General features: G+C 34.6%; 1 protein-coding gene across 1 annotated transcript; it reads left to right on the forward strand.

Moving 5' to 3' along the window:
* The first annotated feature begins 5,897 nt into the window (after positions 1-5,897).
* Positions 5,898-7,291, forward strand: LOC131046211 (ribulose bisphosphate carboxylase small subunit, chloroplastic). Its single transcript, XM_057979897.2, has 3 exons — positions 5,898-6,131; positions 6,465-6,596; positions 6,813-7,291. Exons 1-3 carry the CDS (start codon positions 5,964-5,966, stop codon positions 7,032-7,034), a joined length of 522 nt encoding a protein of 173 aa, XP_057835880.2. The 5' UTR covers positions 5,898-5,963; the 3' UTR covers positions 7,035-7,291.
* The last annotated feature ends 8,758 nt before the right edge of the window (positions 7,292-16,049 follow it).

Here is a 16,049-nt window from a genome sequence, read left to right on the forward strand (position 1 = left end):
ATTATTCATGATGAAAATGTTACTCCTGTTCATTCTGATAGTGAATATGAATATGTTGATGTTGATAACCATCTATCTAACGAATTTTCTAAAGCACTTATCCTAGCTCCTAGACAAGAACAACGTGGCTTGGGGTATGAACATAGCCCTTGTTTGGATCTTGTGATAGCTCCATCTGCTGTGTTGGATGTTCCTCCTCTAGCGTGTTTCCTGCCTTCCCAAAATATTGATCAGCAAGATCGGGGGGTAGATGACGTGCTAGACTAGTTCATTAGCATAGCAGACTCTCTCCTCCTCTCTTGATCTCTTTTGTTACTTCTTCTATGTGTTATTCTCATTCTTCTATTTGTTGTCCTTAGTGTTGTCTGCTTGAGGACGATGCAAAACATTGAGATCTCTTTTGGTCTCTCTCATGTTGACTCAAAAGACACATGTGTTCCCTTCTTCTAGGTGACCTTCCTTGATTGGGGAATGAAGAACAATTATGCATACATACATATGATATACATGAATTATCATACAGCATACTGACCCCGAGGAAAGCGACGTCACCTTGTGCTTTGTGTTGTGTGTCTATTATCCTTGGGCTTATCTCACACTTGGGGGCTAAATCCTTGTGATAACGTGCTCCTTTCTCATTTCTTATATGTATCACTACCTTAAAGCAATCACCCCCGGTGAGGCGTGTGCGATTGCTTTAACGTAGGGGGGCATACATCCCGTCCATATCTTTTCAAGATACTTGAAAATTTCTTGACAAATTTAGCTTTGCCTTGAAAATTTTTGATATCTTTCTTGCATGACTCATAGTGAGGGAACCTTACTACTGACAATCATGGTTCTCCCTCATGATCTTCCCTTTTACTTTGTCAATCGAAGTCATAAGATCCTTAGTCCACTGGGGGCTTGGTGTATCTTGCCTCCTTGATGTGGTGAAAGTTTTTCAATGTTGTTTCCTTGTACTTTACCGGAAGTATGAGCGTACGCTTATACTCCCGCTAAAGTGGGGGCTAAATGTAGCATCCTAAAATTGTGACACTTGCAATTTTGACTGCATTTGGGTCTTCACGATGGCGGCACAACGTTGAACCTGAATGGAGACCCTGAAACCTGTTTACGACACCAAAAACTGCATTTTTCTGCACCCTGGCCTGATCCCTCCTTGCACCCTGCTGTCCCGGGAGGTGGGATCATGGCGCCCAGTGCCCTGGTCCTTCAGGACTATGGCGCCCAGCGTGCTAGTCCCCCAGGACCATGGCGCCCAGCGCCCTGGTCCCTGGCCCTATTTTGGGCCCGGTCTCTTTTGGGCATCGAGTCTTTAAGTTTGCAATTCGGGAAATAATGTTTCCTGGTCGGCCTAAGGTCAGGAAAATCAGTCTATTAGCCCTAATTGACAAGTATATAAACTACTTTTCCCCTCCCATTTGAGGAGGTAAGAGAAAAGAGGAAGAAAATAAGCAAGAACAAGACGCGAAAGCGACATTCAAACATTCAAGCATTCAAGCATTCCTTCAAGCAATTGAGCATTCTAAGTCTCCATTCAAGGCTAAGTGTTGCATTCAAGACAAGGATTCAACCATTGAAGAGGAGATCACATACAACATACAACATACTTCATACATTACACCTTCGCATGTAAGAATACAAACATTCTTACAACAAGGTATCAATACTTGTTTACATTACAAACATTTACATTTACAACATTCTCATTTCTTGGTTAATTCCAAAACTGGGGTTTGACCTAAAGGCAAACCCCCCATCCCTAACCCCCCAATCGTCCTCTCTTTTCTGTGTGTAGGTTGCAGGTACACGGCTGTAATTGAAGATCTGGAATCCTTGTGCAGAGACGAACAGATCCCCCTTCGTTTCGCGGATTTTTCGAAGGACCGTGTGCACGCCGGGCGCCATCGTCCCATCAACTTTCGCTCAAATTTGCAGAACAGCACCGTCTCGACATTTTACTGCTAATTCCAGGTCCGCAGCTTCATCCCATATCCCTATCTCTATTTATAAGTGAATCTTTCTTGCTTCTACATACATTCCTAGTTCAATCTTTCTATCTACATTCTTTACAAAAGAGGGTATCCTTGATGTCACAACCCTTGAAACTCATTTAGAATCCAATCTTGCATTGCGTGGGATTGGATCTTGTGGGTTTCAACCCCTCTTTTGAATGTAAAGTCTCTCCTAAGTGAAAACCATCAACCCTAGTGACTCTCCCTTCTCTCTCCTTGGAGTTGGGGAGGGGAGAACAACTAGGGTTTGATTTTTCCGCTTTACAGTAACCTCAAAGCAATAACAAACAAATAGATGCCTAAAATTGCAATAATAAGGCAAGTATTTAAATGTATCAGATTTGATCTGGAGGCTCCTAGAGAAATAAGGGCAAAAAGTAATATGTTGATACTTGAAGAAGTTGTCGCATAAATGTTGAAACTTGAAAAGAATATCAAAGATAAAATGAGATTGATTGAAGCAATAGAGAAGAGAATTATGTTAGATATTCTAGATGATCAAGAACAAGTCAAATCCCTAGATCAATGGAAGGGTGAATTTGGTATAGTTGGCCCTAGTATTTTGTCCTCTATGTGTGTTAATGAAGAGTTGAACATGAGCTTGCTAAACACCACATTGAATAAGTTGTTTGCCCTACAGGTAATTTTTAATACTTTCAATTAGTAAATTGCGGAAATGTTGGATACAAAACATGCAACACAATGACAAAGTGTCTAAAGTGCTCTCTTTCTAATGGTCTTAAGAGAAAATATGTGTATCTTGGAAAGAGAAATATAATTATTAGGTATGTTTGCATTTCAATTGGTAACCAATCCATGACAATTTGAATCCAAATCAGCAAGTGACCTAATTTTGACTATTTTTCAGGTGGTGCAATATCTTGGCTTTAACAGGCAATTCAAGATCAAGAGAGGCTTTCATCAACAACATGTGAACCATATAGATTATTTCAAATCCATACCTAATTTTGTAATGGGCACAAGTCCCCAAGTGACTTTTATTAAATGAAAAGTTAAAATGTAACTGAAAGTTGTCATTAGGTTTTTAGGCTAACATGTTTTTTCTTTTCTACATATGAGAGTTGTAGTTATAAAAAGGATTTTGATATTGATTCTAATTCTAATTTTAAATTCTAGATCCTAGAGAGATTTCAATTTTGGGCTCAATTGTTTCGAGTGAGAAGTAAATATTTTCGATTGCAGAACAAATTTTGCATGTAAGTGAAAATCTTTGTATGACATGTTTTCAGTTCAAATTGAATAATATGAAAACACTTTCAGTGTGTTCTATACAATTTTCCACTTGAATATATAAAGAAATCAAGGGTTTCTATGTTTATTTAGTGCATAATTTTTGCATTGTGTATCGTGTTTACTTCTCTTATTCAAATAATGGATTAAAATGCTTTGAATGACATATGGAGGGTGGTGTACCACATTAGGGATTGTTAAGAAGAGTTGTGGATAATACCCTTTCTTGGATGTGTCATTATAAGATCTAGTGGTGTAGCCATGACCGGTGGATCCTCAAAGAGAACTAACCGGCTCATGTAGCAAGAGCAACACAATGGAAGCAACAATAAAACATAGAAAGATCACAGAATCAGATCATATTATCACCTTACAACATCTGGTAACCAACCAGTTATCTTCATACATTCATCATAGAACATCTAGTAATCAACCGGTTACAAGCAGGCTACATGCAAAATTACACTCCATCTAGAACCCTCAGAGCCATCTCGAACTCTAATCATGAATCTAAATCACCTATTGATCGACCTCCTTACAAATGATCACATAAAACCATATATACCCTCCAGAACATATCTGGGTCGGCCACAAAAGATTACATTTTCCAAGACAGGAAAACGAAATGTGTAAATAGTTCGGCCCCAAGAATGAAAGAAAAATCCTCTAGAAAAGAACCACCAAGAAGTGCGGATCAACGAGAAAGTCGGCCACACACCAAAGAACATCGAGCAAGACCCCAAAATAGATCCACACGCCAAGAAACCGCTCCCAAAAAGAAGGAAAACCAACCAGTAAGCCCAAAACTGCTCTGGAACCCAAAAACAGTCAAACCGGAAGAATATCTTGCCGGAAAAGAATCCAAATGAACTAAGATTCTGGAATTAAGCACATGAACAAGCCTAGAAAATGAAAATCTAATCTGCAATGAAAAGCAAGCAACTATTGGACCATACCGACAAGAACACAAAAAACTGCACACTAAACTAAAAGGAAATATTTTTGGTTGATGCAAGATTGCTCATAGACTGGGGATGCTCCTGCATCATCTAGTGATACTTTGAATCCTTTGTATTAGAAGTTTGGATGTCAGAAAGAGGCACTTGCATGGGATAATTTTACTTTGTACCCTAGAATAGGCATCAATCAAAGATACAATAGGTCCAAAGTCCAAAATAAAAAAAAAAAGCCTATAAACACAAAATCAATCTCAGTATTTTCATATTTTTCAAGTTATGGTAATTTATTCATGTTCTCAAGATGTTGTAATGAAGACTTACTAAGGATCTAGATAATTATGTAATAATCGTACAGATCTTAGTGAAACTTGTGAGAACATTTATGATTAATAAATATCTTTGCATATAAGGGCTACATTTTTTAGATATTGTGATAAGGGTTATCCCCTAGGTCCAACAGATCCTAAAGTGCATAGGAGAACAATATTTTTTCTCTTGTTGATTAGCCACTAATCTGAGAGTCTTGAACATTAAATATAACTACTTTATAGAGATAATCAAGCAATCAATTGGAAACACTTACATGTTCATAGTCCTATTGAGATCACTTATGAGTCTTCAAGACTTAGCCTTTTCAACGAAGTCAAAGCTCAAAGATGTTTCAAGAACTATTGGAACCTTCGACGGTTCCAATTCTTATTTAAAGTCCCAACAAGAAGGTGTCAATTAAATGTTCAAGATTTTAAAAGTTCCTATGACAATAGGAATCATCGGCAAAGAGTTGTCAATTGTGTGTTTTGGGAATTTAGGAGTTCTTAGAACACTAGGAACCCCTTGACTATGTGGAGATTCTTGGTTCCTAATGAGGCCCAAAACCCTAATGAAGGACTTAGTGGTGCCTTGAACAACAAAAGGTGTTAGAAGCAATTACTATGGCTAAATAGTGGAATTGATGGCACAGATAAGGGCTTGACATGTGCTCTGGCATATCATGTGATTATAACGACCATGTAGTAGGATTTAGGATTTTTGGCAATGACCAAAAGAATATTCCAATGAAGGACATTGAGGAAGCGAAATGAGCTATTAGAGTCGATACATGCAAGATTGTAAGGCTAAATGTCAAAGCCAATGTGAAGGAATGAATGAATATTGAGTTGTGATATCTTTATAATGATCTATACCCTTGTTGTAATGTGTTTACAACATGTTAATAAAAGAATGTTCAATTAGTATGTTTGTGAGTTTGAATAGCTACTTGGTTTGATAATTTATTAAATACCCTGAACCTAAGACTGTGTCACCGTATAAATGTTCATAAGCTAATTTCAAAATAAATATAAAAGTTATGCCCATACTTATTCATATATTTATTAAAAAAACTCAATATTTCAATTTCAAACTCATCCTCAAAGAAGATTGAGGAGAATAAGGGGTAGAAATTAGTCTTGAATGTGAATTCTATCAAGGAACCACTTCACATCTTTGTCATAGTTTTCCTTACTCATAATTAGCAAGGCTCAAAAAAGGATAACAATCCAATCCATTCCCAACGAACATGATTGTTAGATGTGGCGGGGTGAAAACCAACGGCCCAGCTGCGCGGATAACTTATCTCTCATCTCGACCACATAGGGGCCTCCTCCTCCCTCTTTATCTATGCTCCCTTCTCCTCCTTTTCACATCGCCCACTGCGTAACACCATTTTCATTCTCATTCTGCAACAATAACTACAATGGCATTGTCTCTCACGGGACCTACTGCAGGCATGGCAGCAGCCACAGCCCCCTCCAAGACCATTGCTGCACTCAACTTGGCCACCCCATTCTCTGGAACTTCCTTTCGCTCATCTGGTAAGGCCTCCAAGAGCAGAGCAGCTGGCCTCCGAGTGAATTGCATGCAAGTGAGTATCCCAATCTCTTCTTTCTTCCTCTTTCTCTTATCTTTTCCAAGTTTTAAGTGTACCCACTTCGTGGAGGAAGTGGGTATTCATGAACTAGCTGGTTCTTGAGAGCTTGTTCATGGGAGAGAAATGGGACAATTGTTGTGTAGAGGAGAAAAGAGTAGATGGGCACGAGTTTTCTTTTCAAGTTTCTAAATTAGATGTGGGTATTTAACATATATGCATTAATTAGATGTGGGTATTTAACATATATGCATTGTTTATATGTTTGTGGGTATAGGTGTGGCCTCCATATTTAACATATATGCATTGTTTATATGTTTGTGGGTATAGGTGTGGAATCCATATGATAACAAGAAATGGGAGACATTGTCATACTTACCATCCCTAACTCCAGAACAAATTATGAAGCAAGTTGACTATCTATTGAAAAACAATTGGGTTCCCTGCATTGAATTTGATGAGGTAAGTGAAATAAATTTCTACATGTATTCATACCTATGCTTATAGAAATAACATTGTGTAGTTAACTAATTAATAGGTATATTGTTCAATCCACACTTCAAATAAGTATTTTTATCTTTTTTATTTTCTAAAAATTATAAAGTAGATAATTGATAGTCCTTTCTATTATGACAATTTATATATATAGTTGACGGTGACAATGTGGTGTTTGTATAGGATGCTATAATCAATAGGAAATATGGTACAACCCCAGGGTACTATGATGGAAGGTATTGGATCATGTGGAAACTACCCATGTTTGGTTGCAATGATGCAGGGCAAGTGATGAGAGAAATCAATGAGTGCACAAAGGCATACCCCAAGGCCTTTGTTCGCATCATTGGATTCGACTCTATTCGCCAAGTCCAATGTATCTCATTCATTGCACAAAAGCCATGATACTAATCAGCTTGAAAGAACATGTGGCTTTCTTCTTGATGTAGTTGTTGGTGTTAATAATTTTGCTTACGTGGGATTTCCTCATTTGCTAAATTGGATCCCATGTGAATGAGTTGAGAGAGAAAATTAAGGAGCTTGATCTGACATCAGTTATTTATTTATTTTATGTTGTGTTTGGACAAGAGCTCCAATCTTTGTTATCTCTCTTATCATTTAATTTCTTAAAATAAAATTTGTGTATCTTGTTATTACTGTGATTTTGTTTGTCATGTGTGCACATGAATTTTCTTATTAGACTCATGATTAATTAAACAAACAAAATGTGTATGTTTATATGTTTAGTTAAGAAAGAGAAAAATTTAGATCTTTCTTGTTTTTGAAAAGTTAGGCCAAACAAAAATGTAAATTTATGAAATATTTTTTTCAAATATTAAATGTATTTCTAAATGAGTTTATTTATAAACTAATAAGCATACAAATTTACACCCCAATTTTTCTAATAAAGATCTAAAATTGCATGATTGAACTATTTTTTTGGTTTTATAATATATACTATTTGTGAATGGAGGTAGTGTGTTAATATGATCTTATCTAAACTTGGCTCAAAAAAAATATGAAATATTGGCTATTTAGTTTTTAAAATTATCTTCTAGCTATTTAATTTTAGAATAAATTTAAAAAGTTTTATTTGATTGATAGAGAGGGAGAGGGAGAGGGAGAAGGGGTTATCATTTTGTGAAAAAAAAATATTTTATTTAAGTTGTACATATTATGCATTTTTTCGTTTTACATGGTGTGTTGCAAGGCTCATTTAAATTGGTTTGAAGCATTAATTTGTGTTATGTGATTCTTATTTTTATGATCATGAATTATTTTTGCAAATCGAAATATATACTATACATGATGATTTTAGAACTTGCATTAAATACATTTAATCTTTTATTAGTCTAAGAGATAAGCATTGATTTTAGCTTGACTATGCATGATTTTACATTGTTCAAGTATGTAAGTGATATATATTAATGAATTTCAAAGGATGTAAGTTATTTATTAAACCATTCATTTAGAATTATTAATTGTAAGTATGTGCATTCTACTTAATCTTAGATGTATTATATTTGTATCAAATATACAGTTATAATATCATAATTGAATGAGTATCATATGTTTTTCCATGAGGAAAATAAGATAAGATACATAGTACTATTATTTCTCAGTTATTGATAATAAGTTGTATTGTAGTTTTTTCCATATTCCCAAAATATATTTCAACCCTAATTTTACTATACAAAACTTAATTATAAATTAAATTCTAGAAGAATATATTATTTCATTATTATTTAATATTACATGTCTAATGTTATTTATAGTGTATATATTTTTGGGATTGACTAATATAGCCACTATATGAGAAACAACAAAAAAATTAGAAAGAAAGAAGAAATTACAAGAGAAGGAGATGCATAGAAAGAAACATCATGGAACCAATCAATTAGCACAAATACCAAGTATTGATAACTTCATTTGTAATCAATTATAAGAAGAAAGAGATTGATAAAAAAACATATAAATAGTAACTTAGAACACAATCAAAATTCTTATGTTGGTATGAGCATAGTGTGATGGTTTAAATGTGGTGATGTTGTTCTAGCCATCAAGGTTAAAACTTTGTTGAGGTGTTATTATTGAATGTTTATGTTGGGGATGAGGTCCCCTATTTGGGACCTCACTAACTCATAGTTTCAAGTCAAAAGTGTTTAGCGCTCTTTTTTTTAAAAAGTCTTATGACCTTATTCATAATTAATTGCAAGAACACTAAGGTGAAATTGGAAAAAAAAACCAATATAACAAATCACTTTCAAGGCATTATCCAAATTATCATCATCTCATTCACAAATAATTGTATAGCAAAGAGATATATAGAAAGGAAATAACACAAGTTAGAAGGGATCAATGAACAATTGACTAATTGATGCACATTCAAATTGAAACAACAAAAAAATAAGAATAAGGAATAAAAGTGAAGGTTCGATAAAACAATAACGATAAGTGCGTATAAATGGGAGGGCCAAGAGGGGGTCAAAAGTAGTCATTTTCTTAAATCAACACAAATTAAAGTTCAATAAGTGATTTGACATATGCTCAAAATGTGAGAAAGTGATAAGGACAAGAATACTAATGCTCAAAAATTAGTTTCTAAACTCTATTAAAAAAAATTGCTAGATAGTAAGAGGGAAAATTTTGGGAACACATGAAGTGGTATTATAATTTTATGTGTCCTACACTAATTTTTTAATTTTATTTTACAAACCTACTCAATGGAAAGTCAACTTATATCATGTATTAGTAGAACCCCTTTTTCACATATTGGATTGCATTTTTAAAATAATTTGTAAACGACAAATCCTTAAAAAAAAAAAAAGCGACTATGCTCCTCACGAGTTTTGGGAAAAATAATATAGCATAAAATTTGATGTGTAGAATGAACATAAAATGTAAAAACATAACCTTTTTAAATTTGGATAAATGGATCAAAAATTGCATAGTAAAAACAAGATGTGTATTTGAAAAAATTGGAGATATTAATAAAAGTAATTAAAGATCAAAACCTTCATCTATTTCAATTTTTTTAAATAGGTTGTTAGAAAGATAAGGTGGGGCTTGATGTCATAGTAGGGTTTTTTAAGAATAATGGTTTGAAATATGTGAACTTGATAGAGAGCATGCTCAAGATTCATATGGTTTTTAACATATATTGTAAAACATAAATTTTGGTAGATAATAAGCAAATTCAACCCTTAGGCTTGCATATCCAATCGAAATCTAAGTCCAAGGGTTGGTGATTTACAATAAAAAGAAAAGTAAGCATGCTCATGTTTTAATACAATTGCATTATAGAAAAATCACATTATGTTTCATATAAAAAAAATTAATACAATATAGCAAAAAATAAATATCACAAGTTTGGTCCCACAAATTATCTTATGTGCTTTGTCAATATCATTGAATGCCTAATTTTGTTCTTGTGAGAGATTCCATATAATTGTTTGACATTGAACATCTTTTTATGTCTTTTTATATTCCTAGGACATTCATAAAACAAAATTTTTGTACTTTTGTCAAGTATAATTATATAACAAATTATTGATTTTATTTCTAAAAAAATTCTTGTTATTATTTGATAGTTGAATATTTTATATGTTTCTTATGCTTCTAACATTCGTAGAACATTCATATTGTGTTAATTATTTTATATAATGATTATATATTTGTGAATTGTGAGGCAAAATCCATAAAGAGACAAACACCTAAGAAGCTCTAACTTGAGAGAGAGAAAAGAAGTGAATAAATTAGCTAGATTTGTGAAAGGACAAAATTAAACTCTCAAGGTGAAAATATTGAAATTAATCCTCTATCATCCATTAAATCCAAAAAAAGAAAAAGAAGAGAAGAAAAATGATAATAAAAAAAAATTGTAAAAAAATCCAGTAAATTAGTGATGCAAGAGGAATTTCATGTGTCCTACCAAACTGATGAAATATGTAGGCATTCGCACAATAAACTCTTTCTATTGATAAACAAAACCCAATTCAATACATGAACTCAAATTTATTTCATAGCTAGCAAAGTAATATAAAACTGTATATTTTGTTATTTCAGATATTTAGTCCTACCTAAAGATTTCTTAGTTTTTATCATCAATAATGATTCTTCTATTTACTTTCCTCTTTTATGCGCTTCCAACTTCTTTGTAATTCCCTCTCTACCCTATTGTTACTTTGCACCTTTAAAGGAATATTCCTTATGCCATTTGGGCTTGGATTCTTCTTCAATATGTTTTCCTTTATTGTTACTTGCTTGTCCTTTCTCTACTACAAATCTTCCACAACTTTTGGAATTGTTTAATTGTCTCCTCGTCAATTTCTCCTCAGCTTTCAATGCCTACTAATGTGCCTCTTCCACCAAGGTAATCTTCAACATGCTCATTTCATCCTGAATGTTAAATCATAAGCCATTCACACACCTGGTTGTCTTTTCCTTGTCAATTTCATGTCTTCCTAGTAGAATGGCCAACTTGTAAAACACCTTTGTTTAATATTTTACACTCATGACTTTCTATTTTGGATTTTGCAACTTCTTGAATAACTCCATTTCGTAATCTCTAGGAATAAAATTGTTCTACAACCTAGTCACCATTTGATTCCACCTTATCATCCTAGGATCTCCATTTTCTATCCACTCTCTTTGCAATTCTTTCCACCATAATCCACCATGCCCTTTCAATTTTGTTTGAGCTAACTTTACCCTCTACAGTTCTCTATTTTCCTCTATTTCAAAGTACTCTTCCATCTCTCCTATCCAATCAATCAACTCTTTCAGATTTGGCATTTCAAAAAAATTGGTACATCCATTTTGTTGCTCTTTGTGATTTTCAAATGAGCCCTAAAAAATATTTCATCTCCAGCATCCTCTACCTATTCTTCTTCTATTCCTTGTTCCTCCACTTCACTTTCTTCTTCACTCACAGGATCTCTTACACTTCCAACAACTAATCTCACCTCATTTCTTATATCATCTCTGATATCATTTCTCAAAATTGTTCCAACACCTCCTCTATTCCAGGTACTCCTCTTCAAGGTGGCATCTCTATCACTTTTTAATCAACAAATTCAAGTTCTCATTGCTCAAGCCTTCCCTTTCTCACCTGTGACAGCCCACACAAGCTTTTTCACAATTGCTTCACACTTTCCAAAGGTCCTAGTATATCCTCTACACTCTCAAGACCAACTAACTTTGATACCAAATGATGAAATATGTAGACATTCACAAAATAAGCTCTTTCTATTGATAAACAAAACCCAATTTAAGACATGAACTCAAATTCAATTCATAGATAGCAAAGTAAACTAAAATTGTATGTTGTGTTATTTCAGAGATTTAATCCTACCTCAATATTTCTTAGTTTTTTTCATCAACGATGCATTCTCTATTTACCTTCCTCTTCTATGCACTTCCAACTTATTTGTAATTCCCTCTCTATTGTATGCTTACTCTGCACTATTTATAAAAAAAACTATTTTACTTATTGCTTGGTGCACTTACTGGCATCTTTCTCACTTCATACGCATCTTCGTTCTTTACTTTTATCTAGATCTTCTTTCAATACCCAAAAGCTTTCCTCTATGTTCCTTTCTTTCTCTATTCAACTACAATTCTTTTCAATAACTCACCCTCTCCCTACGCACTCTTCTTCACTACCAACACTTTCTCATATGCTCTCATGTGCTTATACTTGTCTTTGTGTCTTCCCTAGAAATTTTTCAAACAACAAATTTATTTTTATATGCCTTTGTTGCTAATTTCTCAACACACTCTACCTCTCTTCTCTTGTGCAAACTGCCTTCCTTATTCTTAATTTATTCCATGTAAAAAAAAAAATGGATAAAAGTGGAAAAGCCACTGAATAATTCTATTAACATAAACAGTTTACAAAAACTTGGTTCGAACAGGCATACCGGCAAGAAAAAACAAGGCAAAGAAAACCTTTGGTTATAGCCTTTGATAAAAAAAACCATATAAAGATAAAAGTTTTACATGGAAATAGACCAAAACCCATCCCATAACAAAACCAAGAATCCTTGTATAAACCCCCCCCCCACAATGGACAAGCCACAAAATTACAATAGAGAAGAACCCATAAGATAATCTATACCATGACTCAAACTGCCATGTGCTTGAAATTTCCTCTGGAGGCACGGAAGAAGAAGAGTGAGAAACCACATCAACACCCGCAGAAGGAGGAAACAACTGAGGAGAGCCAGAAACAGTCACCTGAATATCCAAGAGAGAATGGATTCTAGTGAACACATCAAGTGCAGCAGCTAAATAAAGAGGAGGAGCGTGATCAATCAATCTTTCAAATTGAATAATTGTATCATTGTAGCAGACACCAATTTGTCCACACCTGGCTACAAAAAAAAATTCTCCATTCCATCCATTAGAAAGAAGCTCAGTAAGAGGCATGAAACCACCATAAGGGAGCAAACCATAATCAAAACTGTAAAAAGATGGAGCATAATCCACATCACAAGAAGAATAGAATGATGAGACCAAGAAGGTATCATCCAAAGCCCTAAATAGGATCATCCAAAAGAAAATCCATGCAAATAGTGAGAAAATGAGAAACCACTTCAAATATGCTAGAATCTGCATTTTCCACCAACCAAGATTTACACACCACCTTCCTAATTACATAAATAACATACGGAGAACATAGATTAAAAATACACCCAGTTTTCTCATCGTCGTATGCATGAGAGTCACAAAAATTGCCAAACTTTGGAGGAACAGAGACTTTGTATCAACCTTCTGACTGAACAAGCGACATAAAAAAAATAAAAATCGCATAACTGAAAGAACCACTAATGCCACAAGGTTCATATTTCCCAAGCATATATAATAAAGATCTCATAAAGGTGACATCATATTAAAATATACTATCTGGAAGTGATGCATGACATCCGACACAAGTCAAGAGAGTCAACTCGAGCAGTATATCGAATATCAATAAAAAAATTAAATCACATAATCTTCAAAGATATGGCCAACCCAAGTGAAACATAAACACAGCACCATGACATCAGGCAATCTCCAAAATAATAGCAATGACAAGATATGGAAAATGTACCTCAAACGCGAAATGATGGATACTATGATACCAATTTACATTCCAAGATAGTCAAGTATGGGAGAAACAAATGAAGGTCGCCAATGCAAATGATGATAAAAACAACCCACATGAAGAAATTTAAATTTTTCATGGAGTATCCAATACAAATATTCCCAAAGGATAGCTAATACAAGACATGAGATCCATTCCCGTATAACATGCTGACGTAGAGATGACTAAACAATACCATGCCAGAACAATCAAGTACCCAAGAAATAGTAAACATCACTTCCAATCATGATGACATAGCCTTCCCAAAAAAGAAACGCAGCTCATAATAAATAATCATCAAACATCAAAGTAATAAATAAGAATCACACAACATACTCACAGGATGCATCACCCCCAATATTACACACTTACACACTTGGAAGACTAGCATTAGGGAAAATGCCAAAACAAAGTCATGACATATGTAAAAAGCACTGCCCCAATACTAGCCATCAGGGTGTCTAACCTTAAGGGAAATGCCCACCAAATCCATGTTAATATATAAACTTTATACAAGAGGAAGGAATATCCGCAGAGACAATCTCCAAGTAATCTATTTGCTCAGCTATTGTCTTATTAGCAAGAAATTTAGCAATGTAATTAATTTCCCTATAGCAACAAGAAATAGAAAAAGAACTGAAAAACTTTAATTGACCAAGAATTGGACAGAGCTAACCGTCGAGGAACCGTAGGTCGAGCTCGATCTAAGAGGTATTGTAACTGCCAAGAGGAACATTTCTTATTGGAGACAGCATGAAAAGCCACCATAGAATCACCTTCAATTACAATATCCTTAATATTTAGAGAAATAGCTAAATCCAAACCAAATGATAAAGCTTGAAATTCAACAGAATTATTAGTCCCAATACCAATATATTTACAAGCAGCCTTAATGATTTTTGAATTATGATAAAAAATGACAACTCCAATCCCTGAATTGTCAGGGTTACCCATAGCAACCCCATCATAATTTAGTTTAAATTTTAAATGTGGAGGGGGGCATTTAGCATTTCTACGATTAATAACAAAGGATATCCCCAAGGACACCGACCCATGAGAAGGAATGACTTGAAGAGCCTTCCAATTCCAAGTGACCCAATTATCCTAGTGTGAAAAGGTACACAAATGGTCTCAATTGTGATAAATAAAGGAGAGTACCACTTCTGATATAGAAGGTTCAATCCTACCCACCACATCAATCAAGGAAGAGAATTTCTTCTTGAAAAATCAATTTTCCTCTCAAGCCATATATTCCAAATAACAATAGAAGGGGCAACAATCCAGAGACATGAATAGAAAGAAGAAGAATACAACAAAGGTTAGGCCTTGAATTGAGACAAAAGATCAGGACAAATAGCAGAAGCCCAACCAAGCTTGCTGAAAAGCCAATACCATCAATCTGAAGCAAAAGGACAGTGAACAAACAGATGATCTGAAGATTCCATGAAGAAACCACAAAACACACAAGGAACATAGTTGTGATCCCAAGTCTATCTAATCTCATCCCAATGAGGACTCTATTTTGTACTGCTAACTAGGCAAAAGATCCAGCTTTGAGAAGACAAGCCGAATGCCAGAAGGTCACGAGTAAAAGGAAGAGGGAGGAGACAAAGACATATACCCATCTTTTACTATTTAAGAACCTAACACATTCTTAGTCCGAACCAATTCATCATCCAGATTCCTGATAAACAAGCGATCTCTTCTTAAGTTCCTTTACATAAGCATCTTTAAGTTCTTGATCCACCAATAAAGAGTCTATAGATTTCCATTGAAACACTAGATAGGGCCCCAAGACATCCACATGACAGTAATCAACAACAAACAAACCCCAATGGTCTTTAAGAATATCTAACAATGCTCGGACCAGTCCTGGACACTAATCATAGCAGCATGTCCATTCCAAACTTCATCCCAAAACCAGGCCTTTCTTCCATTATGAATTACCCAAGATAAGTGAGGAAGAATAATCGATCTACAATTATCCAAGAAGTTCCGAATAGAATATCCTTTTGGAAGAGAGGAATCGGTGAATAACCGTTCTCTAGGGCTCCCACCCAAGTACTTAGAAATCATAAGAGAGACCCATTTTCTTGCGGGTTCTTTATAGAGCTTCCAAACTAATTTCGCACCCAAGGCTCAATTCTGGTTCACTAGATCTCTAATATTCAATCCCTCCAGAGCCTTAGGAAGACAAACCTTATCCCAAGCCAAAAGAGGAATCTTCTCCTTACCTCCTATGTTATCATTCCAAAGAAAAGATCTCAAAGAGGACTGAAGCTCATTAACAGCCT

The sequence above is a fragment of the Cryptomeria japonica genome, chromosome 2 (assembly GCF_030272615.1).
Source record: "Cryptomeria japonica chromosome 2, Sugi_1.0, whole genome shotgun sequence".
NCBI classification, from domain to species: Eukaryota; Viridiplantae; Streptophyta; class Pinopsida; order Cupressales; family Cupressaceae; genus Cryptomeria; species Cryptomeria japonica.